Source organism: Guyanagaster necrorhizus (assembly GCF_019112545.1).
Source record: "Guyanagaster necrorhizus MCA 3950 unplaced genomic scaffold BT62scaffold_26, whole genome shotgun sequence".
NCBI classification, from domain to species: Eukaryota; Fungi; Basidiomycota; class Agaricomycetes; order Agaricales; family Physalacriaceae; genus Guyanagaster; species Guyanagaster necrorhizus.
Window position 1 is genome coordinate 430,566 of NW_025064905.1, and position 23,340 is coordinate 453,905.

Below are 23,340 nucleotides of genomic sequence, written 5' to 3' on the forward strand. Positions count from 1 at the left end.
TCCGCTCGGACATACTCACCGTCGACGTAGTATGGACCTTGTGTAGTCTCCGACACGAGTGTGCAATATCCAAACCAAACCAATTAGCAAGGTTAGAATGGTGGTCAGTGTTCAAAACATCGTCCAAACTAAGGTGTTTGTAAGTGTTGCCTGACGACGTTCGAATGGTGGCATTCTGAAGATAAGTGAACGGGAACACAAGGTTCCAGCAGATGACAGCGTGTTCCTTCTGTAGGCAAGTAGACACAGGACAGACTGTGTACGATGGCACTCGAGTCTTCTCGATCTCCTGGCAAACTACCAATAGCACCAGTGTCCAGACCCTACGGAATCCTGTCCTCGAGGGATTCTGATTCCTAGCCTCGGAATGAGATGGTAACACGACATCGTAGGGCCGGCTTGAAAAGAAGGATTGTGAGTTGAAGCGCTCCTTGTATCATATATAATCGTGCTCTTTGAAGTGGTTAAAGAATGAGAGCGTTTTAGGGCTTCGAGTAAAATACCTCTTAGTATCCATTTGGAGGCAGAATTCCGTTCGGTCCCTCTGTCTTGGTAGGAGGCTGTAGATACTCCTCTAAGTCTGGGAAACTTTGTATAAGAGCCTCGTTGAGGTATTTGCGATATGACTGCAGGAGCTTTTAAACACATTTCAACAAGAGAGACCAGTAAGCACGCACATCGACAGCAGCAATCTTTCCATTCATGAACTGATTCTCGGTCGCCGTACGTTCAAGCCTTTCTTTCGTGAGCTGCATCGGGTTCCGTGCGTTGTCAATGTCCGCGAGAACCTGCACGGGAATTCTGGTTGGAATCTGCATGGCCATGTCGTCGATGGTGGCAAGATGGTTGATGACCTCGTTACTGTTGCATCACCGTCGGACATTATAGAACTCTGAATGCACGTTGAAGACGTACACTCTCATCCCCACGGGCTTGCCACCGCCTGAGCCGGGCTTGTCACGCTCCTTGGTCGAGTCGTTGATGACGGTCGTCCCTAGGTTGTACAGAGCATTGGCGAGACCTAGCAATTCAAGCTCTAGGTCGCCTTGAGGGCCTGAGGGTGGTGGTGATTGAGAAGAGCGCGGAGAGTCTGGTGCCGGCTTCATCGCCATCGTCGTCAAGGTCGAAGTGGTCGAAGGGGTATTGGTCATTGTTTGTCACGACATGGATGATGCTTCTCTCCCCTCTTTTGTACCAGACCTTCACCAGCTTCAGTACTTATATTTCTTCTGACTGACTTGAGTAAGGGCCTCCGCCTCAGCATGATGCATCAGAATTATCGTTTCTGCCGACCCACTACGTATGACGTGACGCAATAGGTATCTTTCAATAAAATGGCACCTGCACTTGTCTCGGCCTGGAATATACGACTTGCCTTCAGACCACCATGACTGATTCCACCAGCGTACGTGCAGCGCAAGTGATTGGAATTGCAGGCTCTGCATTCGTGTCTGGTACGTTTTACGATTATTGTTGGAAATAGCACGCTGACTGCGGTTCAGGCGCTATTCTCTCTATATCTTTCGTCTCCGTCCCTGCGCTGGTTGCGCCTCTCCCAGATTCCAAAGTCCAATATTCTTACATCGCCGTCCAATGGCGACGTCTTTATGAACTGGGCAAATCTCTCATTCCGCCCATTGCAACGACCGCTGCGACAGCGTACACGTATGCTGCGTACCAGATGCATCCTTTCCCTGGATGTGGGTGGTATGCTACTGCTGGCATGCTTACGTTTGGCATTGTGCCATTTACCCTTGGACTGATGAAGAAGACTAACGACAAACTGCACGATAAAGCAGGGGTGGTGGATGACATAGGGCTCGAAGGTGCTGAAGAAGCTGAGCAGCTGAGGACGGAAAAGACTGAAGAGTTGGTGACACGATGGAAGCGGCTGAATGCTCAGCGAGGATTGCTCCCATTGGCTGGTGCGATTATTGGTGCAGTAATAACGACTATCTATGCTTGATTCCGTCTTGAATATATGTAATAACGTTTTCACGACCTGAATCTGACTACGGCATGCGAGTCGACAATGGTATGGCCTGAAATGGCATTTGCTTTTGAACACCCTCACATTGCGTAAATGCAGCACGGACCACATCGGGTTTGGTTGGTACGGGTTGCCATAGGTGAAGTGTTTGGCCGTATTTGAATTCCTATATACAGCTATCTCTTTGCTAGCTTGCAACGGTGCTCCGCTATATAACCTCGACAATGGAGTTCTCTCGGCCCGACTATCCGACTTCCGAGATGTCGGCCTGATATCTTTAACAGGAACTTCCACGTCCTTCCAGCACATACTTCTCGAGGAAGCAGCTGGACGTGGCGCACGACACCTAGACGACCATTTCTTCTATCGCCGATACGACTTCGAAAGTTAAACTTGAACTGAAGGCGCGATAACCTATATCTAGGCTTATTTATTTTCTGACTGGACGACTTCTTTCGAGACCCGCAGTCCTCATTATTTGTTTTAACCTGGTCACTCTTTTGGCTTTTGGCGATATGTCCTACTCGCAAAGCGATACCTCTCATTCAATCTGTCATGTCCAAGCGAACAAGCAAAACGTCTTCCGAGTCCGTATTCGCGACACCACATCATGCTCTTCTCTGTCTGCGGCTGGGCCACAGACCCCTCTCAATATCAATGTCGGCCACGGACGATTTCTCTCTTTGACTTCCATGAAGACGAGTGCCCAAAAGCCGTGTATTATCACTGATGTATTCTATACGCCCCCATCTCCGCCCTCATTAGAGTCGAGTCCGGGCTCAGCGAAAATCCTGGACGACTCTTTTCTCCAAGACTCGACTACACAGAATGACTTGTCGAACCTCCCTCCATCTATCTTAGCGTTTGACATAATTGGAACGCTCGGTCGAGGGACGTACGGAAAGGTCCTACTAGGTACGCGTCCCGACGGTTCTGGCCTGCGCGCCATCAAGGTCCTCCAAAAAAGCGGTATGCATCGATACGGGATGGAAGAAGTTCGGCGAGAGCTTCGAACGCTCCAGTTGATAGCCGAGCAGCCTATGTCCACTAGCGGTGCAGTTTTCCTTCAAAATATGGTGGAGTCTTTCGAAAATGAGCGCTTCGTGTTCATCGTTTTCGTGCGCCGCTACATCCCCTCTGCGTCTTATTACTCACATCTGTACACATAGGAATACCATCCTACTCCACTCTCCGACCTCGAAATCTCGTCTCGTCTGCGTCTAGGTCGAGTATCCGGCGTTTCCGCTTCCATCTCTCTTCCATGCACCTTTCCAATAGCGCCTAGCCGTCGGCAGGTGCATGCCGCACTGCATTCCTTGCGCCTTCTCTCCGCCGAGCTAGTTCTCGCGGTTCTCTTCCTCCACCAGAATGGAATTATCCACCAAGACTTGAAGCCCGCAAACGTGATGGTCTCGGCTGCAGGACACGTTATCGTTGGCGATTTTGGTGCTTCTTCTTACATGAACAGATGTGGGAACGGGGTAACGCTCCAGCCCACAGACGTCGTAACATTCACCCCGCTGTACGCGGCTCCTGAACTGAAGTATCGTAATGCAGAAGGACTGGTGGTGTTCGACGGAGGTGTGGACTGGTGGAGTCTTGGCGTGATGCTGTATGAGCTCGCGATGGGGTCCGTACCCTTTCGCACGGGGGACTGCCGGACGGTGGGAGATTTTAGTCATGCGTTCGGTCAGATGGAGGAGATCTCGTCGTCTGAGGAGTGGTGGGATAGGAGATTCGAAGAGTTCATCCGAGATGTTCGTTATATGCCGTTTCTTCATAAACATCTTGTGCTAACATTTAGATTGCCATTACAGCTGCTCGTCCAGGACCCACTACACCGGATAAACGATCAGGATATTGTGGATCAGCCTGTTTTTGACCCTATCTGCGATCTTTGGGATGAGATAGCGGCAATGAAGCACCCGCCTTTGCCGTGTCCTTCGGTGGGCTCTGCGGATTCTGGTGTGGGACTTTCGTTGTACCACAGAGACGATCCTTCCTATCTTGGACGACTTCCTTCCGACTTTCCACTGCAGAATGACGATAATCATAGTTTGATTCAACCCCTCCCTTCCTCCGCATCAATTTATCAGCTTTGTACAGACGTCGGCGACGAGTTCTCTGACACATTCTCGCCTTCATGTTCTTCGACAGTGGACTCGGGGCTGGACATTGGAAACGTGATTTTCAGTCCTTCATCTAATTTCAACGTGCACGTGGCATCGCCTTTACGACGAGAGGGAAAGTCGGACGGGAAACTCGAGGGGCGACGGGGGAAACGGCATGTGGTGGCTCGACGTCATCGGGAATGGACATTGGACGAGAAAATTGCGATATCTTTGTTAAAGGCCGTGGAATGTAGGAAGACGGTGGTGGTGGATCCACCGGGTACTCCTTCGAGCATGAATGACCAGGAGTCAAAACCGAGCATGGTCGGTAAAGTCTGGAGAAGGCTCAGGAAGTTTTCGTTGCGACCATCGTTTGTTTCATAGGACATGCCTTATATACCCACAGTTAGTTCATTTGTACTCAATTTGTAGTCAACAGAATCGTTTTGTAGGATCTATGTTATTGGATATGTATTAGCACAACATTTGTATCTTTGCAATCACATATTATTCTCAGTCCGTAGCAGCGGGAGTTGCGGTCCCGGAATTCGGGGTTGAGGAAATGTTACTGGGTGAAGGTACATTGCCCAGAGGGTCGCGTAAATAAGCGACGAGAAATTTGCGCCAGCTAGTTTTTGAGGGTACAAAATGCCCTGTGCATTCGATTGTTCAAATTACGTTCAAAGGAAGAACTTGAAACAGTATTAAGCTCACCGCCATCATGACCTTCGATTCGTTTATTCGCCGAAACTTTCAACAGTCCATTCGCCCGTTCCTCGGTGACTATAATGTCCGTCCTGCCAAGGACGTGCAGCGTTGGAGTGGCATAAGTTGGGTTGTATACGATATCCGAAAGTGGATCAGCTATCTTGAAGCCTGCCACGGAGATACAGAATTGGCTGGGAGAATAATATCAAAAAGTGCATGAGCCTGAGAAGGAGTAACTGACAGCGGAGGATGTGGGGCTTCTCCGTCAATGAGAAATCGAGGATAAGCTTCAGGTTTCTCTAGCTGCTGAAACGTCAGATGGAAAAAATGAATATCTAGATTTGAAGCGTACAAGAGCTGACAGGAAGGCGGCTAGCGCTGCTCCTTGGCTAGTGGCAATTGTCACTTCAAGCCTTCAATTATGTAAAGACGACATGCCTGAATCCCAAAACACCCTACTTGAGTGTCAGTGATGTAAAGAAATAAGGAAGAAAGACTACGCACATCAAACTTTCTCTCCTTGAGGATATCTCTGAGAACCACTAGCGAATCCTCGAGCCCGATAGCTTTTGTTCTGTCATGATTCGCTTTGTACCACCCTCGAAGGGTGAGAGATGGATCCTCGGAGTTGTTGGCTTCCGATGCGCCGAACGCAGAAAGTGTACTTTCCGTTGATTGTACTACGGAAGCCGTGTTGAATTGTAGATCCACAGGTTGGAGAATGTGTGGTCCGTCGACGAAGACTGGACGACTATGGTGAGATAAGAGCGTAGTGTAGTAAAATTGAAAGTAACGCACCCAAGTCAATATCCTTCCCACATTGCTTGCGAAGAGCTCCTAGCTACATTGCGATAATGAGTCACTGAAGATACGAGTTCGATATCACGGACACGCTTGCTGAAGATTGATGCATTTTGCGCATACCTATCCTTGAAAACTTTAGCCTGATTCGGACATTGCAAAAGTTCTACGAGGTGCATACCCGTGAAGAACCAAGATTGACCTTGTCGCCATGATACTCGGGGGACGAGGTTACAAACAGGAAGAGAGGTTCCGGGCCGGTGAACCTGATTATCGCGAATGCGATTATCCCTGAGATCGTGACCGGTAGCATTCCATCCTCATTACGATGGTGCGAAAACCTTGAAACCACATTTCTTGCGAGGTCTTTCAAGAGTCCGCCCGCTTTGACTGACGCCGCGGACATCCTTTCCATATAAATATGAAATATGAGGAGCAACTACTATTTGGATATAAATATTATAAGATGCAACGAACTAATCCAATTTCCGTGACCATTTCCTACCGCCTGATGGTGGGGGCGTCCCGGTCCTGAAAGATGGTGCATGAGGACGGGGTGGTGTCTGCGGACGAGGAGGCTGATCATAAGCTTGTACTTTTCCGTTCACCTCCGTCATGACCTCCCCCTTCGCCGCCTCAGGAGCTTTCTCCTCAACTTTCTTCGGTTGTGCACCCCAGTACATCCACAATTGGGCGCCCAGCACGCCATTTAACATGAGGGCCAATGCAAAGCCAGTCAGGACAACGGGGTCGCCGACCTCTTGCATTGTTGTAAAGAGTCTAGCCACACATCCCAGGATCTGGGCTATCACTGCGAATGCGCTGAGCTGACCCGTACTCTTCGATCGGTAATTCTGCGTAATTTGGGGGATTTTTGCGAACAACGACAGCGGGAGTGTGGCAATTTGGAGGTAGGAGAGGATCTCAGTAGAAAGAGAAGAAAGCGTGGAAACAAACACAGCCAACCCCCCCGCGACAAGTATTATCTTTTCTTGTGCGTTGGGAGAGAAGAACACGATGAGTTGGGTAATGAGGGCGTTTTGAAAGGTCAGGAAGAAATTTTCGCCATATGTCGAGAAAGGGAAACCGTTCTTGAATGAGTATAGAAGATTTATACAGTACGACAGGGTCTCAAGGATGTACGACCCAAGGGACAAGCCCTCAGCAGAATGAGACTTCAAGACTGCGCGCGCCATGGTTACTTTCGCGCCACATGCAAAAAGCGAAAGAGAACACACCCAAAATGATCTGAGGTACTTTCACAATGGATCCTCCAACAACGATGCCGAGGCCAACGCCCTTGGAGAGGGAATATTTGATGCATTCGACGTTGCTGAAGTCCAAATTCTCTACAAGTGACGTGTAGCATTCCTATCATTTCTTGTTAGACCCCATCGAAAGGACAGAAAAGGGCATTACCTGCCCGATAATCGAAATTCCCAAGTTGCGTACGACGGGCGGAAGGTTTTGGGTGAGTGCCGTCATGGTGGTAAGGTGTAAACGTCGCGAATAGCTCGTGTTTAATTTTTGGTCCACTATTTAAGACAAATTGAAATAGGGACACAGCCTCAACGAGCCGGCGGGTGCTTTGTCTTGCTTTTATTTTGTGCGGCACAGAGGCTCTTCAGACAGGAAGTTCCAAATACCAGGGACTCTGGAGGTCGGTTGCTTCCAACGTAGTATTTGTAGAGGTCCTGGTAACAAGCTGTCGTATAAGCCAAATCCCGCGCCGGGAAATTCTCCCACGCTCTTTGTTCTCCAACCACTCCCTTCATTTTCTTGTCGCATCTAGCTTCGACGCGTTCCATCCCATATCACTACCACGAACATGCTACACACGAATATTTCATTGATATCCAGCTATATCAAGCCTCACCGTGCGGAAGCTATCGCTAGAATACGAACCAACACTTTCTTCCTCGTTCTTCTGGCCGTCGCTACGCATCTTCTTCCGCTACCATCACTCCCTCGCGCCATTCGTGCAGTATCCTCAAACTCAGATGCGTATGATGGAATATATGGCTACCTGTGTCTTCTAGGTATGTTTTCTTAAATCCTTCTGGTCTTCGCTAACCGTTGAAAAAGAGGTGGCGCTGAGCAGTGTCCTCGTGTATAACATACTACAATCCCTCTATGCCATAAAATATCCGCGTCCAATGCCTCCACCTCCTTCGTCAGCAAAATCGAAGCGAAAGGCCATCCAAGTATCTCCAACGCCTCCTCGGAGGCTCTCCCAGCTAGTAACGCCCAAAGTTAGTCATACATCCCGTAGGATTACCCATGACGCTGATGAATCTGGTAGAAAATCTCTGATTCATCATTTGTACCCTCATCATCTGTACCGCATCCTACTGCATCTCCACTGAGGTACACCCTCCCCGGATCGTCGACCAGCACGTTCGCTTCGACTGGTTCCTTACCGCCTACCCCAAGCCCAGTGGTCTCAGCTTATCGGGGGAAACAATTGACATCGAATGTGGGCCGTAAGTTTTTTAACTGTTCGTTCCTTATTGTTCTCACTTGCCACAGGTCCAATAGATGGCGCTTTCATCAACCGTTTGAAGACAGAAGATGATGACGATATGCGATGAGAATAGAAAGGGCTATATACGAGTATCTATCCTCGCAATTCAGGTCGAGGCATGTGCAATATTACATCGAGTCATTCAGAATCTGCTTCAATTCATCTACCGGCATCCGTGCCTCGAATTGGACATTGAAAGGCAAAGGATGGAGGTTGACTGTGGGAGTGAATGCAAGAGTATCAATGGGAGACTCGTCCATTTGCCTCAGACGGAATGCCCAGAGAACAAAAGCCGTGGTAATGAACAGAGATCTACCTCAGTATGTCAGGTTCGTCTCTAAGGGCCTCTGAAATAACGTACTTGTTTGCTAGATGCTGACCAGGGCAAACTCTGGACGACGCTGTGAATACAACTCGGAACAACCAAATATCGCCTACCTTCTCCCGAAACCAAAGTTGAGCGACTTGAGGTCATCTCGTATGGCACCGTTAGAATCCAGCCACCTGTCCAGGTTGAAATTTTCCGGGTCAGGGAAAACTTCTGGAGAGCGACCGATTGACCTAGGTAACATGCACTATCAGAGCATGTTGGGACAGGGGAGTTAAAGAGATACCAGTGACTCCCGATCACAGTTGCTCCAGCAGGAATTCGATACCCTCGCCATATGATATCCTTCGTTGCTCTATGAGGAAATCCTGTCCATATCGTCGGTACACCGATTTAGCTTCTCTCAGAAGTGCTTCCCACCTGCAGCAGTCACTGGACGCCTTGATTGGTGCTTAGAGTGAGAAATACGGAACAGGGAAGAGGCGCACCATCGATAACACTCATAAATGAATGCGGTAATGAATGGCAAATCTGACTCGTCTGCATATGTTGGCGCTGTCGCACATGGCCTGAGAAGCTGGTGGCTGGGGGTGGTCAAATGGAACGTACCGCGATGCAAACCCACAACAGTATCTAACTGCGCTTGAACTTTGCGTTGTGCCTCGGGAAAACACGCGGCAGCCATCATCATTATGCTTATCGCGGATGCGGTCTGGATGTACAAGCGTCAGCAATGTGGACTCTCCTCCAAGTGCCGGCCTCACGGTGTCAGCCCCTGCAAGAAATAACCCTCCGGATAGAAAGGCAATCTCGTCCTCATTCATCTGATACTCTGCATTTTTGTCCAGAAGATTTTGAACAAAGTTGGGCTTGAAAATTTCCTCGTTACGCCTCTACGGGACACACAGATCAGACCGAATAAGGAGCGGAGAAAAATCGGACCAACGAGTTTCTCTTTGACGGTGTCGACGGAAGAACGAGAGAAGGCTAGTTCCTCCTTGTGCCATTTATGCAGATCAGAGAGGTATCCGGGAACGTATCGAAGCATCGGCACTGTGTCAACCCAGTACGCGCCTTGCCTCGCAACGGTGCCGAACCGACGCATAAACATCATAATTTTTTGGACCAAAGGGTCAGAGTATGTCGTCGTGGAGGGTTTGCCGTATGTAAGGGTGATGATCACAGACGCTGCATACCTTATGGGCAGGCAATAAGACATAAAAATTTCGCGAGACGTATTAAGCTTACCGCTTTGCGTGCTCAATATGCTGTGAAGGATCGTCCAGTAGATCCATTACCAGATTTACAGCATTCTTGACTTGAAGTGGCTGATAAGTCTGTATAACTCGAGGATGCAGCTGAGATTGTACAGCTCTTCGAAGAAACAATATTGGTTGAGGGTCAAGAAGAAGTGGTTGCTTAAAGGCACCGTACCTGCGGAAACGTTTGTAGCGCTCTCCGGCACGCATCATCAGCATACGCATGTTTCTGCATAATGTTTCTTGGACAGCGATAGACCTCGGACGGTCTTGCAGAATGGAATTTTCCTTTTCCATGATGTCGAGGGCTGGCTGGAAGCTCGGATGAACGACACTCAAGATCGATGAGTGTTAGTGATACACATACCTCATACCGTCCAATGACTATGATATCTGTCATTCCCCGCCTCATTGAGAATATGGGGCCATACTTTTGAGTGAGTTCTTCATAGCGAAGGTACGGACTACATGATATATGTATATGAGTCTCAAAGTTGGGCGAGCTGCAAGGCGAAGGAGTTGGACGTACGTCCCAGTGGAGACTTCACTCCCAAAAAGCCAGTGACGAGGTGGTCCAGGCGGTAGTGGAAGTTTTGATCGTTTGTTGAAAAACCATAGAGCACTGAGAACAGTGATCAGCAATATACCGATACTTAGTGCGTCGAAGACCATGATTGCTTGGTAACTACATATGCATGCGCGTGGCCATCTTATTTACAACCCAGAGCCGAACCAGTCTGGAAGTAGCGCTCAGTAATGGTTCGTGTGAGTAAAATATGCAAGGTGACGGGCTGATGGGTTCGAGGCAAAGTTAGGTAAGTATTTCATTCAGTTGAATCAAACTGTTGTCGGGAAACAGCCGGCCTTCTGATATCCTTATTTAAACCCGGGAGAAGGCAATTCATTCCAGGGATGCTGTTAGGTGGCACTGGGCCTCCCTGAACGGAGACTCGGGGATAACAAAAACATGCTTTTTCCGGTTGGATGCTTAAATGGAGCTCGTACAAAGGAAGTGGTCAACATTTATTTTTATCATTGAAGGTTGACATGGGGTAAGAGGCCGACGTAGTCATATAACGTTGTTTGATTTGCGACATATATTTAACAACACGGTGGAGAGCAATCCATAGCAGTGATGGTAGGCTTGGTCTGTGAAAGGAGATATTAGTATTATGCTGTGGACATTGAACCAGAGAAAAAGAAGTCAGCATTGCAGAAGTAGTAGTCACCACTGGGATACAAGATCCGTATGACTGTTGAGCTTGATAATGTGATATGTGTTCATCATATGAAGAAGGGCTGGGACAACAGCGTAAAAGAGGACTGAAATACTCACCAAAGGGAAGAACAAACGACGACGTGGTGGACAGGACACAGACTGAATTTTTTTTAAAAAAAATGTGAATTAAACTCCACTCTTGCCGATGTCATGTATTCAATCTCCGAATAAACTGATCCCCGGCCCGAAGCTAGTCATCCGGCTCTCAACTCAGCACCCATCCGCCTAGTCTATGTCTGGCGCAATTTCTACTAATTCTCCCCCTTCCAAGACCAAGAAGAACCGCGATAAAGAAAAGGGGAAGAAGGAGAAGGCTCTATTGCAAGCTGCACCCGCCGAACGCCTCAAAACCGTTGTCCGAAGGCTTCCTCCCAATCTACCCGAGGAGATATTCTGGCAGAGCGTGCAGACATGGGTCACAGACGAGACCGTGATCTGGAAGACTTATTGTCCAGGGAAGTTGAGGAAACGGTGCGCGTTTCCCTCTGTACCCACATCAGTCATTTATACTTCGAACAGTCTGAATAAGGAGAATGTCCCATCTCGCGCTTATATTGCCTTCAAGACTGAAGAACAAGTGTCGGAATTTGGCCAGGAATTTGATGGCCATGTATTCAAAGACAAAGCTGGTTGGTGAAGGCTATTGGGACCACCAGAGGTGTTGACTGTATGCGGCCACAGGGATCGAGTCTCAAGCTGTGGTGGAATTTGCACCATACCAGAAGGTACCTACGGAGAAGAAGAAACCGGATGCGAGGATCGGTACTATTGAGAAAGGTATGTCAAGCAACAGAATTCTGTATCCGTCTTCGGACTCAATGCGATAATTCCACAATAGATGAAGATTATATATCCTTTATAGAGTCCTTGAATGCAGCTAACAATGCTGAACCTGTTTCCGTTGAGGCACTTTGTGAGTCATGGATACTTCACAGATTCGCGGTTGTTCATGATTGTTCAGTGGCCTCTACGCAACCAGCTCCACAGCCCAAGACCACGGCTCTGCTGGAGGCATTAAAGGCAGAGAAGAGCGCGGTTAAGGAGAAGGAAATCATTCCTCGCATTCAGATAAAGGAATCGGTAAACGGCAAGAATGATCCCAAGAAGAAAGGTGGCCCGACAAACCAGAAGCCGGTCGAAACATCGAAGAAGGGTGCTTCAAAGGCTCCTCCTCCAGCGCCGGCCCTCATGGCGAATGCAAACCAGAAGAATGCACCGAAAGGTGCCGCCGCGTCTTTCAACGCATCAGCGAAGGCTCCCAAGGCTCCCAAAGCGACGCGCAATCAACCAGTCCAGCAACCTCCGAAGGTTCCTACAGCTCTCAACACCTCTGTGACTCCTTCTGTTGGTGAAAACTCTCCATCGACAAGTATTGCTCAGTCTCCTCCCTCTCCTGCGGCTAGTACCCGTCGTGCTCGGCCTATCATCGGGCTGGGGTCCAGGCACTTTGAGGCAGCTTTGAATGGGGCTGGTGTAGCACCCGGTGAGCGGCGTACCCGCCGTGGGGAGAAAGAGAAGGAAGCTGAGACTAGCAAAGGGCCGGCTGAGCAGCGCGAGGTCAAGGGAAGGCCGGTCTCCCCGAAGAAGGAGAGAGGTGGAAGACGCGGTGCCCCAGTGAATGGAGGTGAAGCCTCTGTAAAAGTTCCCAGCATCTTGAAGCGGGATTCTCCTGAAGCGGTAACTCTGAATATCAACGGGAATGAAGGGGTGGAAGGGAGTCCTGTTATCGTGAACAAGCTGGAAAAGGGCAACCCGGCTAATGATAACCATTCCCTCCCGGCTTCAGTCATGCCGAATATCGTTCTTGGCCGTGGTGGTGGCCGACGAGGAAGAGGCAGGGGCCGTGGCGCGTTCTTTCCTGGCATACGTGGAGGATGATAGCTGGCTCATACATGGCATCGGAGGTTCGTCTGTTCCTTTTATTTTACCGTGAGCGAGGTACTCAAAAGGCGAATCAGATTGCACTTATTTTGTTTTTCGATTTGCAAAGCGCATGGCCATAAGTGGTCGCCTGACTGCGAATTGCTAATGCCCTGACGGCATGTCCTCCCAGCTTGAATCTGAAAGCGACGGAACACGCTTGCAGTAACCGTGGTCCATTCAGAACTACAGATATTCTAGCGTCGTGGAATCCGTAGTCATGTCTGCGTACGTTATTCTTTACTTTTCAGCCGTATACTTGTAAATTGTCTAGGATGTAACGAATTGAGAATATCTGCGCAGAACGTGTGATGGTTCCAACCAATCGGATACGTCCAGACAATGTATACCCCTCGTTTCCTTCCGACGCTGCGACATCCGTGTTCCCTGGATTCAACTCACAAGCTGCCTTAAACCAGGTTAATGGCCAATAGCATTCATCGCCAGCCGGTAGTGCCGCAGTTTCGTAAACGGGAGTCCGTGTCCTGAATCCGTGTCCTTTCCTATCCCATCTCATATGGAACGTTCTCTGACATCGTATCGGGTTTTAGAGCGATAGGGACAAAATTTACATGTCAAGATTGCTCCTCTTCCCGTTTTCGGGGTCAAGTAAGGGCGTCCAAGTAACTCAGAACGCCATACTCCGTTGCTTTAACTGGGTGCGGTGTCGTCATAGAACTCCAGCCGAATGAAATGGTACAATGGAGACAGTCTCCATCTCAAAGGACACGGTACCTATATGAAGTCAATGGTCACTCTCACTCCTTGCATAGGCACGTCATTACACGTCATTATCAATGGTCGTGGTGTTAAATTGGCAACGGACTTCTCGTACAAGTAACGAAGGCTCGGAGTAAGGCGTGGGACACATTATCGTCTGTTAATTGGTATGTGCGCAGAAATATTCTTGGGTCAGAGGTTCGCCTGTTTCGTTATGAACTTGTAATGGAATACTGTTGACGATTGATTGTGATATGTTCCATCAAGCAACGGTATTGATCTAGCTGTACAGTGTAGATGGAAGCCGTAAACCATTCATGTATGCTCTCTTTCCTCGGTATCTTCTTTTCTCAGAATAGCTCAGAGTTCGTAGATAACGCCTCCGGTGCAACAACAAAAGCTGACCGTCGTTATCGAACGTGTGCTAATGACAGCCAATCAGATCACGCCAATTATGGTCGTGTGCGCGAGCACGTTCCTGTGCACACGAGCGAATGACCCCTTTCAGTCTCAGCCAAACTTCTAATAGCAACAAGTCTCGATAACCCACTGCCACTCTGCTCCCATCATGCCGTATACCAAAGATACCTATGCTGCCAGCTGCAATCCTGCTCGTCGGGTGAAACAGGCTGCTCCCATCGTCTCTGCACCTATCCCACATCCTACGCTCCTTCCCAAACAACCAAGCATACCCAGCCCTCCTGTCGAAGATGGAGACCAGATACCAGTGTCGCCGTCTCCGGTATCAGCACCTGCCAAGCGGGGTCGGAAGCCCGGCACGATGTCCCGCAGCGCACGCGAAGCCCAGCGAAAGCTGAACCATTCCATCATCGAGAAAGCCCGACGGACAAAGATCAACGAAGCGTTGGCCACGCTGAGACATCTTGTCCCCGACAACTTTGGTCAGCCCTCGGAGCAGGCTACGGGGGAAGAGGACGATGACGATGACGATGTCGACGACGGAGAGTACGGAACGAAGAAGAAACCGGCCACGGGCAAGAAGGCGGAGAAGGAGAAAGAGTTCAAGCTGGAAATCCTGGTTAGGACTGTGGCGTACATGCAGCATCTGCTTGAGAAGGTGAAGGAAATGGAAGTCGACGGCCTGCAGAAGAAGCGCAAGCGGGGAGATGGGCAGCAAGAGCATGAACGAGAGATGGCTGCAAGGAAAAGGCCGAATCTCGAAGGCGACTCTGGGCGCCTTCCATCGATATCGTCGTGGCTCCCAAGCATTGACATCGATCCAACTTTGCTGTCGCCGTCAGAGCGTCAGAACCAAACCTCCCCATTCAACGGAGTCACTCAGTTACCTTCCCCGCCTTCCTCGACCCGCTTCACCCCCGTTGCACATTCATTTCAAGCTCCTCCTGCTTTAACTCTTGGGCCTGTAGCGATGGAAGCGAGGACACCGGACGAGGAATCTGCCGCGTCCTTGTTGCTGCATATCAGCTCCTCGAGGTCTTCCATCTCAAAATGTTCGCCTCTGGATGGTCAACGGCCACCAGAAAGGGTGAACAAGATTCAGCCTCTGACGCCAGGCTCAATGTTGGGGTTGTAAGTTTGAAATTTGGAAACCATTATCATTATTTCTCCCCCCCACCTCCCCACCCCTCTCTCCCGGATGGACAACTTGTATCTTGCTGTATAATTGTTTCAGATCAGTGTCACTCGACCGAAGTAGCCTATGATGATAACTATGGTTTTCTTCTTTGTAATATGTTATTGTACTTTTTAAGTTTGAGATCATCTGCAAGCAGATTTTACGTGATTTTATACGGCACCTGTATAATTGATTGGGTTCTATGTGCCGGCAAACAGTAGAGTTCTGCTCCCATCACATAGGTGATCGTTTCCAGCTTTGAAAGGTGAGTCTGTTTGAAACCTCCGTGTCTCAGTGTTAAAAAGTCCCGTCGATGCAAGGAATCAAGGTCTTCCGAGTACTCGCATGTTATGCATCGTGTTGGTGCCGACGATGCAGAGCTTGAGTATACCAACGAGGTACACAGATACCTCAACCGGACTTGTCCCCATCTTCTTTCCAGTAACAATCCTCCTTCCGAGATAGAAGCCAATAACATCGAATCTTTCATTCACGACGCTCAGTCTGAATTACAGGAAGCGGACGAGGAAATCTTATCCCTACAAAAAGCGATGAAACTGGCCAAGGAAAAGCGTTCTTGCATCGCTCGTACCATTGCCGCCCCTCGAGCAATCCTTTCATCTATCCGCCGTGTCCCTCCAGAGATCTTGACACTTATCTTCGCATGGGCCATGCCCACCAAGGTGTACCACGTTTTTGATGTCAAGGGTGCACCGTGGGTGCTAGGACAAATCTGCCGTCGCTGGCGAGCCGCAGCGTTATCATTCACGGCTCTCTGGTCGACCTTCACACTCACAAAATACCCCCGTCGCGGATCGATGCATCCCGACTACCTCGTCTTCCTACTGAATCTGGCCCTATCACGCTCACGCCACAGAGCACTGACATTCCACTACTCACCACACTCGCGCAGGTACCCCCACAACCACCTGTTTATCCAAGCCCTTGTACGCCACGCATCTCGTTGGTCCCACATTACTCTGACGTGTGTCCCAGAGGATCTCGTTGCTCACTTCTTCCCCGCAAAAGGCTGTCTGCTAACCTTGCAGCGTCTGGTGCTTGGGCGACAGAGTACGGGATTCGTCGATCTCTTTCAGGACGCACCCCGGCTATGCGATGTCACATACCAGCCTCCACCTCCACAGTCCTCGCCATTCTCTTTTCCATGGTCCCAGCTGACGAGTATCGCCATACAAGACCGCTTCAACACTGTCGTGTCGGTGATCACGCTGTGCACAAAGCTCGAATGCCTAAACTACCAACTTGGTTTTCTCGCTATCTGGTGGGATAGGAACAGTGTCTTGGGTCCGAGAGTCGTACATAACAAACTTCGCGTGCTGCGGCTCGATTGTCCGGCTGTCTTGCTCCCCATCGTCTCCTTCCCATCTTTACAGTCTCTCGAAATAGATGGACCCAGCCCAGAAGAGTATTTGGAGTTGCTCGCGAGCTTCATGCGGATCTCTGGCTGTTCTCTCCAGACATTGAGTCTTGCGTTGTTCAGGGGCATCCCGCATGAACTTTATGACGTTCTGAAGTTATGTTCCGAGGTGTGCAACCTGAAACTCGATATCAAAGATCCCGGGACGGCTTTTGAGAATCTCCTCAAGTTCCTCTCGCAGAAAGGGGAGCACGGTGAAGCGCAGGCCACTGGTCCTGTCTTGCCAAAAATGAGGCGTCTTCATATTGGCGTGCGACGAGATCCTGGTGATGATGCCCTGACAAGCGAGCAGGAGGCTTCGTCTTGTGCCATGGTGGATATGATCAGCTATCGGTGGTCCGTTCGCAGAGATTCTGGAGAGCGACTACGCACGATCGTCTATTGCGCCGATTTCGCGAACGACTTGAAGCCGTCAGAGATAGACAGGCTTAAGGTGATGAAGAACGAGGGGCTCAAGGTGTCAGTGTCGCTTAATGGTGAGCTTTGTTTCCCCTTCCGCCGGCGTGACTACGGATTCTAAATGACTGGCAGATATAAGAGTCGTCTGAATGTTCATTGCAAGAAGCGTCTGAACCGGTGTTATATGGCATTCTGAGCGCTATTGCTGTTACCTATGTTTTCGAGATCTAGTTATAACGATGATTATAATTTCTTGTGAGAGTATCACGGAGCCAATCTTTCAACATTCCACTCGCCACCGTCCTTTCTAAGATACCTCACGCGATCATGTAGCCTTGACGGTCTTCCAGACCAGAATTCTATCTCGCTAAACCATAATAAATACCTGGAAGCTCCAATCAGAATGAAAATGAGACGCACCTGGGCAGGACCCTCCACCCGCCCCAAAAATCCGGCACATCTACTTCTTTACCCTCAAACCGAACCTTGAGTTCTTCTAGTCGAGCCGTGACTTCTCCCTCCCTAACGACACTGCTCTGTTTGCTGGCCCAGGCCCCCAACTGGCTCTCCCTCGGTCGGGAGCGAAAATACGCCTCTGTCTCCTCCCTCGACACCCGCTCAGCCCTCCCTACCACCCTCACACTCCAATGCGCCTCCCGCCAGTAGAAGACCAACGCGCAATTCGGATTCGCGCCGAGCTCAAGGCTCTTCCGCGAGGTGTAGTTGGTGTAAAAGACGAATCCCTGGTTGTCGACTTGCTTCAATAGAACTTGGCGAGAGGAAGGAACGCCACTCAGAGTGCAGGTAGAGAGCACCATCGATTCGGGTTCGGATACGAGGGAAGACTCGGAAGAGACTTGAGAGAACCATGCCTTGAACTGTTGGAGGGGATCGCTGTCCACGGATTGGGGGGACAGGGATTCTGTAGCGTTGTATTGATTGCGGCCGATAACTTGGACCATAGTCGATTCTGACTCAACAGTGGTCAGCGACGTGGGAAGAAACATAGATCGATGGTGTGGTGAGGAAGAAACCTCAAGCCCAGACTCGTCGAGGAGCACCGTCGGAGCATCGGTCCGTGAATCCGGGCGGACCCAGAGTGATCAGAATAAAAACACCTTCCTCACTCAGATCAACGTCGAGACTCGAAATAGATTCTTTCTACGTTAATTTTCGAGTTGCGAACCGTAACTATATCTTCAAAAGTCTTGGTACTTAAGCATGCCATTCAGTGCTAGTCGGACTCTCCATCCACAGCTACAACGTCGCATTCAATGACGGACAACTTGGCTCGGAGCGGGCACACTAAAGTGATCCTCAGTCCCGCATTTCTAATTATACTGTCCCATTCACGCTAGAATCCCGTCAGGTCTACAGCGGCGTGTCGTCAGCGGATTTGACATACCAAAGACCGTTCACGGGCATTGTATACTCCAAGGAGATGGACGCCAAGGCCGAGGTTCATTTTCGCGCAAACACCGAAATTCAAGGGCACATAGCGTGGAGGGGAAGCTGTTGCGTACTTCTCAGCGTCAATAAGCATTCTGAGGCTCTCGTCGCATTGTTCCTGTGGAGTAGAGGATATGGTGCAAGGTAGAGCTACATGCTCGATGATGATGACTTTGACCTATTTGACTACTCAGTACTGATCAACTTGGTTCCCCGCGCAACACTTACAGTCCCATGAATGGCCGTTATGTTTCTGAGGATCGCAGTCTGCAGACCATAGATCAGTATTGCTGACGAGCCGAAGAAAGCTATACCATACACAGTCTTGATCTGTCCAGTCATGTCTGAGCGGATATGTAAAGGTTCGTCAGAAAAGGCTGAGAGTATAGAACTCACAGAACCAGTCGAAACACATAGGTCGTCTTTCCAGATCGTCGCACCTGCGGTGTCTTGAAATCGTGCGCTTCAACGACGATGCGTCCCTGTTGGGCCGCCGCTGGACTTTCCCGGTTAACGTTGACTCTGGTTATGGGAATGACTTCGGGTAGGTCTTGAATAACAAATGCGACATCTTCGAGACTAAAAGTAGAGTTCAGCAAAATATCGTTTTCGACGGCTTAAAATAACGCTTACATCTTTGCCAGGGAGATGGTAAGATATCCTTGACCTCCTCCGCAATCAACGATGGTTTGGCTATTCAGACTTTTCCAAGGAAAATCAACCAGCAGAGCCGATGCGGCAGCATCTCCATAGGTCTAGCCAGCAATTGAGTACTAGGCTTTCGAAACGTTGAAACAGATGTACAAACCCGCACTGAATTCGCCCATTGTTCAAGTTCAGCAGGGTTAGCTTTGAGGTAGTCGAAGAGGGAAAGCGGAGTGTGATGGGAGAGCTGGAAAGCTGTCTCCAGTGGCGAGGTTGAGTATTTCCATTCAGGTTTGGTGATAGCATCAAGTAGCGAATTTGCAATTTTTGCCTTCCCCCGCGTACTGGAAGAGAGTGGTTAATATGGACATTTTTAGAAATGTGAGATTGCTTACAGCGCCCACTTTCGCCCATTTTTCCCTAGGCACAATTCCAACGCAGGACGATTGAGTGCGTATACTCCTTCATTCTTTTCATGTAGCCATCCTTCCGCAGCAAGATACCGGAGAATTGCCGTCAGCTTGAACGGATCAAGGTCCAAAAATCGGTGGAGCTGTTCCACATGTAATCCGGTGGTTCTGTAGGCTTCTTCCGAGAGCTTGTCGATAACGCCAGTTCTAAGAACTATGTCCAAACATACTGCGTCATAAGGAGCCAGAGTATGTTCAACTACTTTCTCGTACGGAGACTGCAGAAGCGTTTTGAGTTGACCCTAAGTAGACCGTCAGACGGTGCGCCGACTGAAGACATGAAAACATACAACGCATGCTTCATAATTTCAAAATAGGAATATGAAAACGAATGGAAAATATCGAGACTTCGCACCTAGTGCTAGTCTTCGAGCTTCATATAAGCGCGGGGAGGGTAAGTACTCCGGAGAATCCAATGGATGGGGTTCAAGACTGAACGTCGATAGCTCTGGCAGCTTTGCCTTCGTCAGTTCCTCTCGGAACGCATTCAGAGCGCCGTTCAAACTGGTTTGTAGTGCGTCAAGTTCAGATATGTCCATCGGAATGGCTTTGTAGTGGGCTGCTGTTCAGTCGAGACGACATTTATGGCTTTATAGTAGGCCGCTCTTCAGCCAAGTCGACATTTATGCTTAAAGATCTAACAAGTTTAGCACTGCGTGGTCATGGTACCACCCGTGACTAGTAACTCACTTCCAAAGCAGAACCCTCGAAGATAATTTTGGATGATTGTACCCGCGCCAACCCTTGCTTCGAAAGCTGTTTTAAGGACGTATTAAAACATGAATTGCAGATACAGATGCTTGACATATATTTTAACTGCGGGTTCCCGTGAGACTGGACGGTCATGACAAATTTACTTTCGACGTCAATTCACCTCGACTCGTTGACCGGGAAACCAGTTCGGCGCTCAAAAGAATCCATTATTGAATTTGAGTCTTTACATATCATGAGACCCGCTTCCCTATCATCGCGGTAATAACTTCGTGCATCTTCCCGTCCATGACGGCCTAGATAGAAGTTAATCGGGTTCGATGGTTATCTTTATCAGAAGCTTGTTCTCACCTTATAGATGACAGAGACGTGATGTCCGATAGTCTTGGTGTTTGCATAAGGGGCGTTCCCAAACCGCTTTAAGTTCTCTTCACCATGCATCGGAACTCCCAATTCAAGACGGATAAACTGATAGATATCGTGGGTGCGACCAAGATACGAGCAGGCAGGTGCACGCCCCTTCAAGCCCGTAAGATATTGATCTCTCAATTCATCCATGAGAGCGATACCGCGTGTAGCGATTGTATCAGTGGCTGCCATAATATCAGAAAGTGTTGGTTGGTCACACGACGAAGGTTTGGTTGTGAAGAACTTGACAATCACTGGTATGCAAGACGATGCGACGGCTTGCATCTGATCTTTCAAGTCCATCGTGGTGGTAGAATAGAAAGAGTCTCTGAAGACCCTATTGACCAAAGATGAGAGATCTAAAGTATCCGAATTTTGCAGCTTGAATTTGCTGGTGAATTCTGCATGTGGACTAATCAGAACGAACCAGAGAGGATAGAATATTCCCTTACCGGTCTTCACGGCGTCTTCGATGCCAACGAGGAAATCGTACTGCATTGCGCGAAGGTCGAGCGCTGATAGCAACGATAAGCGTATCATCATTAATACGGCAGGCTTTTTACCTTGGCAGAGAATATACAGGTGCGACGCGATCAGCATGGCGAGAACTTCTAGAGAGGATACGGTGGCGCGCGCGGAAAGTAAAGCCATGGAACTATTCACAAAAGGCATTTTGTGAATAGAGCTATAGGGTGAAAGACAGAGGCGCATACTTCACTGATTCGTTATGCATCTCGGCAGCTTGAGAATGCGTTGATACAGGGTTTGCAAGATATCCGAGTTCCGTCACATAGGCGGCCATAACGACGTCTAACCCCTTGGCATGGTAGTTGAGAGAGGGATCCGTGGCGGCCAGAGATGGAGGTAGGCCCTTATTGATATGGGGGTTCAAGATCTCGCTTGACTGTGCAAAGGCAAGTTTCCCAATGTGATCAAGAGCAAGACGAGTCTTCTCCATAGCGTTCGTGACTGCCATAGCCTGGAAATTTCCGCCGAGATGTATAGTTTGCGTTTCAGCCTCGATGAGAGGATTGTCACTGCCTTTGCATCGTCATTGTTAGATATGCGAGGGTTGTAATCACTATACTCACTCGCGTTACACTCGAGATCGATAGTCTTTACGGCGGCATAAATATCTTCTAACTGGGGACCTAGATATTGAGGGGAAGTGCGCATTGCATAGCGATCTTGACGGAGAATGCCAGGATCTTCATTCAGGCGAACTTGGGAGTCATCATTCTTCGCGAATTCACTGCCTTCCAGAAGAGATAATATATATTGAGCCGCTTCCACCTGGAGAGACTTTAGTATTGCTAGTAGGCTTGAATTAAGATGATCAAACCTGGCCCGGATGAGGTCTAGCAATAGCATGAATGAAAGGGGAAAACGATCCCCTTGCCCCATGCAAGGCCTCAACTGTAAGTGCAGTGCAGGTAAGGGCTAATAGCGACATTTGGACTGCATCATAGACGGCAAGAGCAGCCACGGCTGCAGAAAAGGATGTTCCGTTGACTACAGAAAGCGGCTCCTTAGCTTGGAACACGAGAGGCTCTATCCCTGCTATAGCAAGGGCATTTTTCGATGTCATGACGATACGGGCACTAGGCGGACCGTAGTTCACACGAATGGAGGGGTTCCCCGTGGCAGCACCAGCGAGGTAGGACAATGGCGTGAGATCTCCAGACGCTGAAATACTACCCCGGAGTGGAACCAGAGGGAGTATATTCGCATTCAGCATAAGCGAGAACTTTTCCAGGACATCCCAACGAACACCGGAGTGGCCACGAATCATACTATTCATGCGCATCATGAGGGCACCTCTGACCCAAGACTCTGGCATTTGTGTGGCAGCGGCATTATGAGAGATTGGTAGACTGTCGCCTTCTCCGTCTATAGATAAAATGCCGCATTGTATCTGCTGTAGAATGGAAACCCCAAGGGATAGGACATCATCGGATCGTGTGTCTGCTGCAAAAAAAAATCGCATTGAATGAACTAGAAAAAGGTCGTGTGGACAATATTCACCGCTACCGCCGACACCAGTTGTTACCTTGAAAAGAAATATAAGTGGTCCATCGGTTCGTAGATGATATCGGGCGTACGCCATATATGCTCTTTTTCACCAGTACCGCATCTTCGAGGACTCGCCTGCTTTGATGAACGCGTTCCTTGGCCTCAGTTGAGCCGTCGACTTGAGGGTTTACTCCGTAACGCGCGACAGCCACGGTTGCGGGTATGGATAAAGATCGTCCGTCAACAAGAACTGGCCTTTCGTTACTATTTCCGAGATCAAACTTGACAACCAGTAAGGATAGCTGGGAACGGCATACCGATATGCCTTGGTTTGTGTTAGTAAACTGAGAAAGCTAGAAATTATGCCAGTATCCTCGTCGACTGTGGTGAACGTTGACATGCTTGAGTGCCGCCGATGAGAGTTTAAGTTTGAAGATTGATGTCATGGGTGGCTTCGACTTTATCATCAGAATTCGAAGAATACAGTTTGCTGGATCCGCAATGAACGGTTGTGATTCGGCTGCTGCCGTGGAATAGGCCGGGCCCGTCAACCGGCAATCATCCAAAACG

The 23,340-nt window shown here is 49.2% G+C and overlaps 12 protein-coding genes across 12 annotated transcripts; 5 read left to right on the forward strand and 7 right to left on the reverse strand.

Moving 5' to 3' along the window:
• Positions 1–506: 506 nt before the first annotated feature.
• Positions 507–1,106, reverse strand: BT62DRAFT_904671 (uncharacterized protein; the record flags this gene model as incomplete). Its single annotated transcript, XM_043183573.1, has 3 exons — positions 507–626; positions 678–861; positions 916–1,106. 3 exons carry the CDS (start codon positions 1,104–1,106, stop codon positions 507–509), a joined length of 495 nt encoding a protein of 164 aa, XP_043036426.1.
• On the forward strand, positions 919–2,005 carry BT62DRAFT_1079021 (DUF1772-domain-containing protein). The gene is made up of 2 exons (XM_043179440.1): positions 919–1,454; positions 1,503–2,005. Exons 1-2 carry the CDS (start codon positions 1,388–1,390, stop codon positions 1,964–1,966), a joined length of 531 nt encoding a protein of 176 aa, XP_043036427.1. The 5' UTR covers positions 919–1,387; the 3' UTR covers positions 1,967–2,005.
• A 233-nt stretch (positions 2,006–2,238) lies between these two features.
• On the forward strand, positions 2,239–4,654 carry BT62DRAFT_364249 (kinase-like protein). The gene is made up of 3 exons (XM_043180650.1): positions 2,239–3,108; positions 3,160–3,747; positions 3,808–4,654. Exons 1-3 carry the CDS (start codon positions 2,506–2,508, stop codon positions 4,483–4,485), a joined length of 1,869 nt encoding a protein of 622 aa, XP_043036428.1. The 5' UTR covers positions 2,239–2,505; the 3' UTR covers positions 4,486–4,654.
• BT62DRAFT_954416 (FSH1-domain-containing protein) lies at positions 4,521–5,864 on the reverse strand. Its single transcript, XM_043188308.1, has 9 exons — positions 5,792–5,864; positions 5,700–5,733; positions 5,608–5,650; positions 5,314–5,552; positions 5,248–5,264; positions 5,162–5,198; positions 5,051–5,112; positions 4,816–5,000; positions 4,521–4,754 (listed from the first exon to the last, which is right to left on the reverse strand). Exons 1-9 carry the CDS (start codon positions 5,821–5,823, stop codon positions 4,615–4,617), a joined length of 789 nt encoding a protein of 262 aa, XP_043036429.1. The 5' UTR covers positions 5,824–5,864; the 3' UTR covers positions 4,521–4,614.
• Positions 5,865–5,998: 134 nt separating this feature from the next.
• BT62DRAFT_954418 (mannose-P-dolichol utilization defect 1 protein) lies at positions 5,999–7,334 on the reverse strand. The gene is made up of 3 exons (XM_043188309.1): positions 7,030–7,334; positions 6,849–6,981; positions 5,999–6,793 (listed from the first exon to the last, which is right to left on the reverse strand). The coding sequence occupies exons 1-3, from the start codon at positions 7,093–7,095 to the stop codon at positions 6,087–6,089; spliced, it is 906 nt and encodes a 301-aa protein (XP_043036430.1). The 5' UTR covers positions 7,096–7,334; the 3' UTR covers positions 5,999–6,086.
• Positions 7,195–8,525, forward strand: BT62DRAFT_935656 (uncharacterized protein). Its single transcript, XM_043186992.1, has 5 exons — positions 7,195–7,649; positions 7,696–7,862; positions 7,913–8,093; positions 8,140–8,446; positions 8,496–8,525. Exons 1-4 carry the CDS (start codon positions 7,439–7,441, stop codon positions 8,199–8,201), a joined length of 621 nt encoding a protein of 206 aa, XP_043036431.1. The 5' UTR covers positions 7,195–7,438; the 3' UTR covers positions 8,202–8,446; positions 8,496–8,525.
• On the reverse strand, positions 8,140–10,526 carry BT62DRAFT_935657 (cytochrome P450). Its single transcript, XM_043186993.1, has 13 exons — positions 10,251–10,526; positions 10,089–10,185; positions 9,897–10,033; positions 9,711–9,836; positions 9,409–9,658; positions 9,227–9,355; positions 9,072–9,174; positions 8,951–9,017; positions 8,883–8,902; positions 8,749–8,830; positions 8,573–8,695; positions 8,496–8,525; positions 8,140–8,446 (listed from the first exon to the last, which is right to left on the reverse strand). Exons 1-13 carry the CDS (start codon positions 10,391–10,393, stop codon positions 8,263–8,265), a joined length of 1,491 nt encoding a protein of 496 aa, XP_043036432.1. The 5' UTR covers positions 10,394–10,526; the 3' UTR covers positions 8,140–8,262.
• A 706-nt stretch (positions 10,527–11,232) lies between these two features.
• On the forward strand, positions 11,233–12,878 carry BT62DRAFT_922365 (uncharacterized protein; the record flags this gene model as incomplete). Its single annotated transcript, XM_043184392.1, has 5 exons — positions 11,233–11,471; positions 11,520–11,629; positions 11,682–11,777; positions 11,863–11,913; positions 11,962–12,878. The coding sequence occupies 5 exons, from the start codon at positions 11,233–11,235 to the stop codon at positions 12,876–12,878; spliced, it is 1,413 nt and encodes a 470-aa protein (XP_043036433.1).
• Positions 12,879–15,587: 2,709 nt separating this feature from the next.
• Positions 15,588–16,016, forward strand: BT62DRAFT_904814 (uncharacterized protein; the record flags this gene model as incomplete). Its single annotated transcript, XM_043183583.1, has 1 exon — positions 15,588–16,016. A coding segment is annotated over one exon (429 nt), but the record flags the coding sequence as incomplete, so codon positions are not given.
• Positions 16,017–17,211: 1,195 nt separating this feature from the next.
• On the reverse strand, positions 17,212–18,143 carry BT62DRAFT_973287 (pyridoxamine 5'-phosphate oxidase). Its single transcript, XM_043189105.1, has 2 exons — positions 17,495–18,143; positions 17,212–17,441 (listed from the first exon to the last, which is right to left on the reverse strand). Exons 1-2 carry the CDS (start codon positions 18,079–18,081, stop codon positions 17,339–17,341), a joined length of 690 nt encoding a protein of 229 aa, XP_043036435.1. The 5' UTR covers positions 18,082–18,143; the 3' UTR covers positions 17,212–17,338.
• A 44-nt stretch (positions 18,144–18,187) lies between these two features.
• BT62DRAFT_364448 (S-adenosyl-L-methionine-dependent methyltransferase) lies at positions 18,188–20,377 on the reverse strand. Its single transcript, XM_043180651.1, has 11 exons — positions 20,329–20,377; positions 19,994–20,275; positions 19,929–19,936; positions 19,564–19,880; positions 19,332–19,512; positions 19,157–19,278; positions 18,920–19,102; positions 18,843–18,867; positions 18,752–18,790; positions 18,480–18,701; positions 18,188–18,428 (listed from the first exon to the last, which is right to left on the reverse strand). The coding sequence occupies exons 2-11, from the start codon at positions 20,175–20,177 to the stop codon at positions 18,309–18,311; spliced, it is 1,401 nt and encodes a 466-aa protein (XP_043036436.1). The 5' UTR covers positions 20,178–20,275; positions 20,329–20,377; the 3' UTR covers positions 18,188–18,308.
• Positions 20,378–20,403: 26 nt separating this feature from the next.
• On the reverse strand, positions 20,404–23,198 carry BT62DRAFT_996393 (phenylalanine ammonia-lyase). The gene is made up of 10 exons (XM_043190580.1): positions 23,088–23,198; positions 22,860–23,034; positions 22,783–22,807; positions 22,100–22,725; positions 21,849–22,050; positions 21,471–21,798; positions 21,321–21,412; positions 21,210–21,272; positions 20,701–21,158; positions 20,404–20,645 (listed from the first exon to the last, which is right to left on the reverse strand). Exons 1-10 carry the CDS (start codon positions 23,168–23,170, stop codon positions 20,583–20,585), a joined length of 2,115 nt encoding a protein of 704 aa, XP_043036437.1. The 5' UTR covers positions 23,171–23,198; the 3' UTR covers positions 20,404–20,582.
• Positions 23,199–23,340: the final 142 nt, after the last annotated feature.

Excerpts from the sequence above, each read along its gene's own strand:
- BT62DRAFT_954418 (XM_043188309.1), bottom strand. The coding sequence starts at position 7,095 with ATGACGGCACTCACCCAAAACCTTCCGCCCGTCGTACGCAACTTGGGA. Across the intron at positions 6,982-7,029 it reads GAATTTCGATTATCGGGCAG|GAATGCTACACGTCACTTGT; the intron begins GTAATGCCCTTT and ends AAGAAATGATAG. Across the intron at positions 6,794-6,848 it reads AGTACCTCAGATCATTTTGG|TCTTGAAGTCTCATTCTGCT; the intron begins GTGTGTTCTCTT and ends TGGCGCGCGCAG.
- BT62DRAFT_364448 (XM_043180651.1), bottom strand. The coding sequence starts at position 20,177 with ATGGACATATCTGAACTTGACGCACTACAAACCAGTTTGAACGGCGCT. Across the intron at positions 19,513-19,563 it reads AATGGGCGAAAGTGGGCGCT|TACGCGGGGGAAGGCAAAAA; the intron begins GTAAGCAATCTC and ends ACTCTCTTCCAG. Across the intron at positions 18,429-18,479 it reads ATGCCCGTGAACGGTCTTTG|CGTGAATGGGACAGTATAAT; the intron begins GTATGTCAAATC and ends ACGGGATTCTAG.
- BT62DRAFT_996393 (XM_043190580.1), bottom strand. The coding sequence starts at position 23,170 with ATGTCAACGTTCACCACAGTCGACGAGGATACTGGCATAATTTCTAGC. Across the intron at positions 22,808-22,859 it reads TGAAAAAGAGCATATATGGC|GTAACAACTGGTGTCGGCGG; the intron begins GTACGCCCGATA and ends TTTCTTTTCAAG. Across the intron at positions 20,646-20,700 it reads ACGTCTCTGTCATCTATAAG|GCCGTCATGGACGGGAAGAT; the intron begins GTGAGAACAAGC and ends ACTTCTATCTAG.
- BT62DRAFT_364249 (XM_043180650.1), top strand. The coding sequence starts at position 2,506 with ATGTCCTACTCGCAAAGCGATACCTCTCATTCAATCTGTCATGTCCAA. Across the intron at positions 3,109-3,159 it reads GCTTCGTGTTCATCGTTTTC|GAATACCATCCTACTCCACT; the intron begins GTGCGCCGCTAC and ends CTGTACACATAG. Across the intron at positions 3,748-3,807 it reads TCGAAGAGTTCATCCGAGAT|CTGCTCGTCCAGGACCCACT; the intron begins GTTCGTTATATG and ends TTGCCATTACAG.
- BT62DRAFT_1079021 (XM_043179440.1), top strand. The coding sequence starts at position 1,388 with ATGACTGATTCCACCAGCGTACGTGCAGCGCAAGTGATTGGAATTGCA. Across the intron at positions 1,455-1,502 it reads AGGCTCTGCATTCGTGTCTG|GCGCTATTCTCTCTATATCT; the intron begins GTACGTTTTACG and ends ACTGCGGTTCAG.
- BT62DRAFT_973287 (XM_043189105.1), bottom strand. The coding sequence starts at position 18,081 with ATGTTTCTTCCCACGTCGCTGACCACTGTTGAGTCAGAATCGACTATG. Across the intron at positions 17,442-17,494 it reads GGGTGGAGGGTCCTGCCCAG|CGAGATAGAATTCTGGTCTG; the intron begins GTGCGTCTCATT and ends ATTATGGTTTAG.
- BT62DRAFT_935657 (XM_043186993.1), bottom strand. The coding sequence starts at position 10,393 with ATGGTCTTCGACGCACTAAGTATCGGTATATTGCTGATCACTGTTCTC. Across the intron at positions 9,356-9,408 it reads ACACCGTCAAAGAGAAACTC|AGGCGTAACGAGGAAATTTT; the intron begins GTTGGTCCGATT and ends TGTGTCCCGTAG. Across the intron at positions 9,018-9,071 it reads TGTTGTGGGTTTGCATCGCG|CGCCAACATATGCAGACGAG; the intron begins GTACGTTCCATT and ends CATGTGCGACAG.
- BT62DRAFT_954416 (XM_043188308.1), bottom strand. The coding sequence starts at position 5,823 with ATGGCGACAAGGTCAATCTTGGTTCTTCACGG. Across the intron at positions 5,651-5,699 it reads CATCAATCTTCAGCAAGCGT|CTAGGAGCTCTTCGCAAGCA; the intron begins GTCCGTGATATC and ends ATCGCAATGTAG. Across the intron at positions 5,553-5,607 it reads TGGGAAGGATATTGACTTGG|TCTTCGTCGACGGACCACAC; the intron begins GTGCGTTACTTT and ends ATAGTCGTCCAG.
- BT62DRAFT_935656 (XM_043186992.1), top strand. The coding sequence starts at position 7,439 with ATGCTACACACGAATATTTCATTGATATCCAGCTATATCAAGCCTCAC. Across the intron at positions 7,863-7,912 it reads CCCAGCTAGTAACGCCCAAA|AAAATCTCTGATTCATCATT; the intron begins GTTAGTCATACA and ends TGAATCTGGTAG. Across the intron at positions 8,094-8,139 it reads ATTGACATCGAATGTGGGCC|GTCCAATAGATGGCGCTTTC; the intron begins GTAAGTTTTTTA and ends CACTTGCCACAG.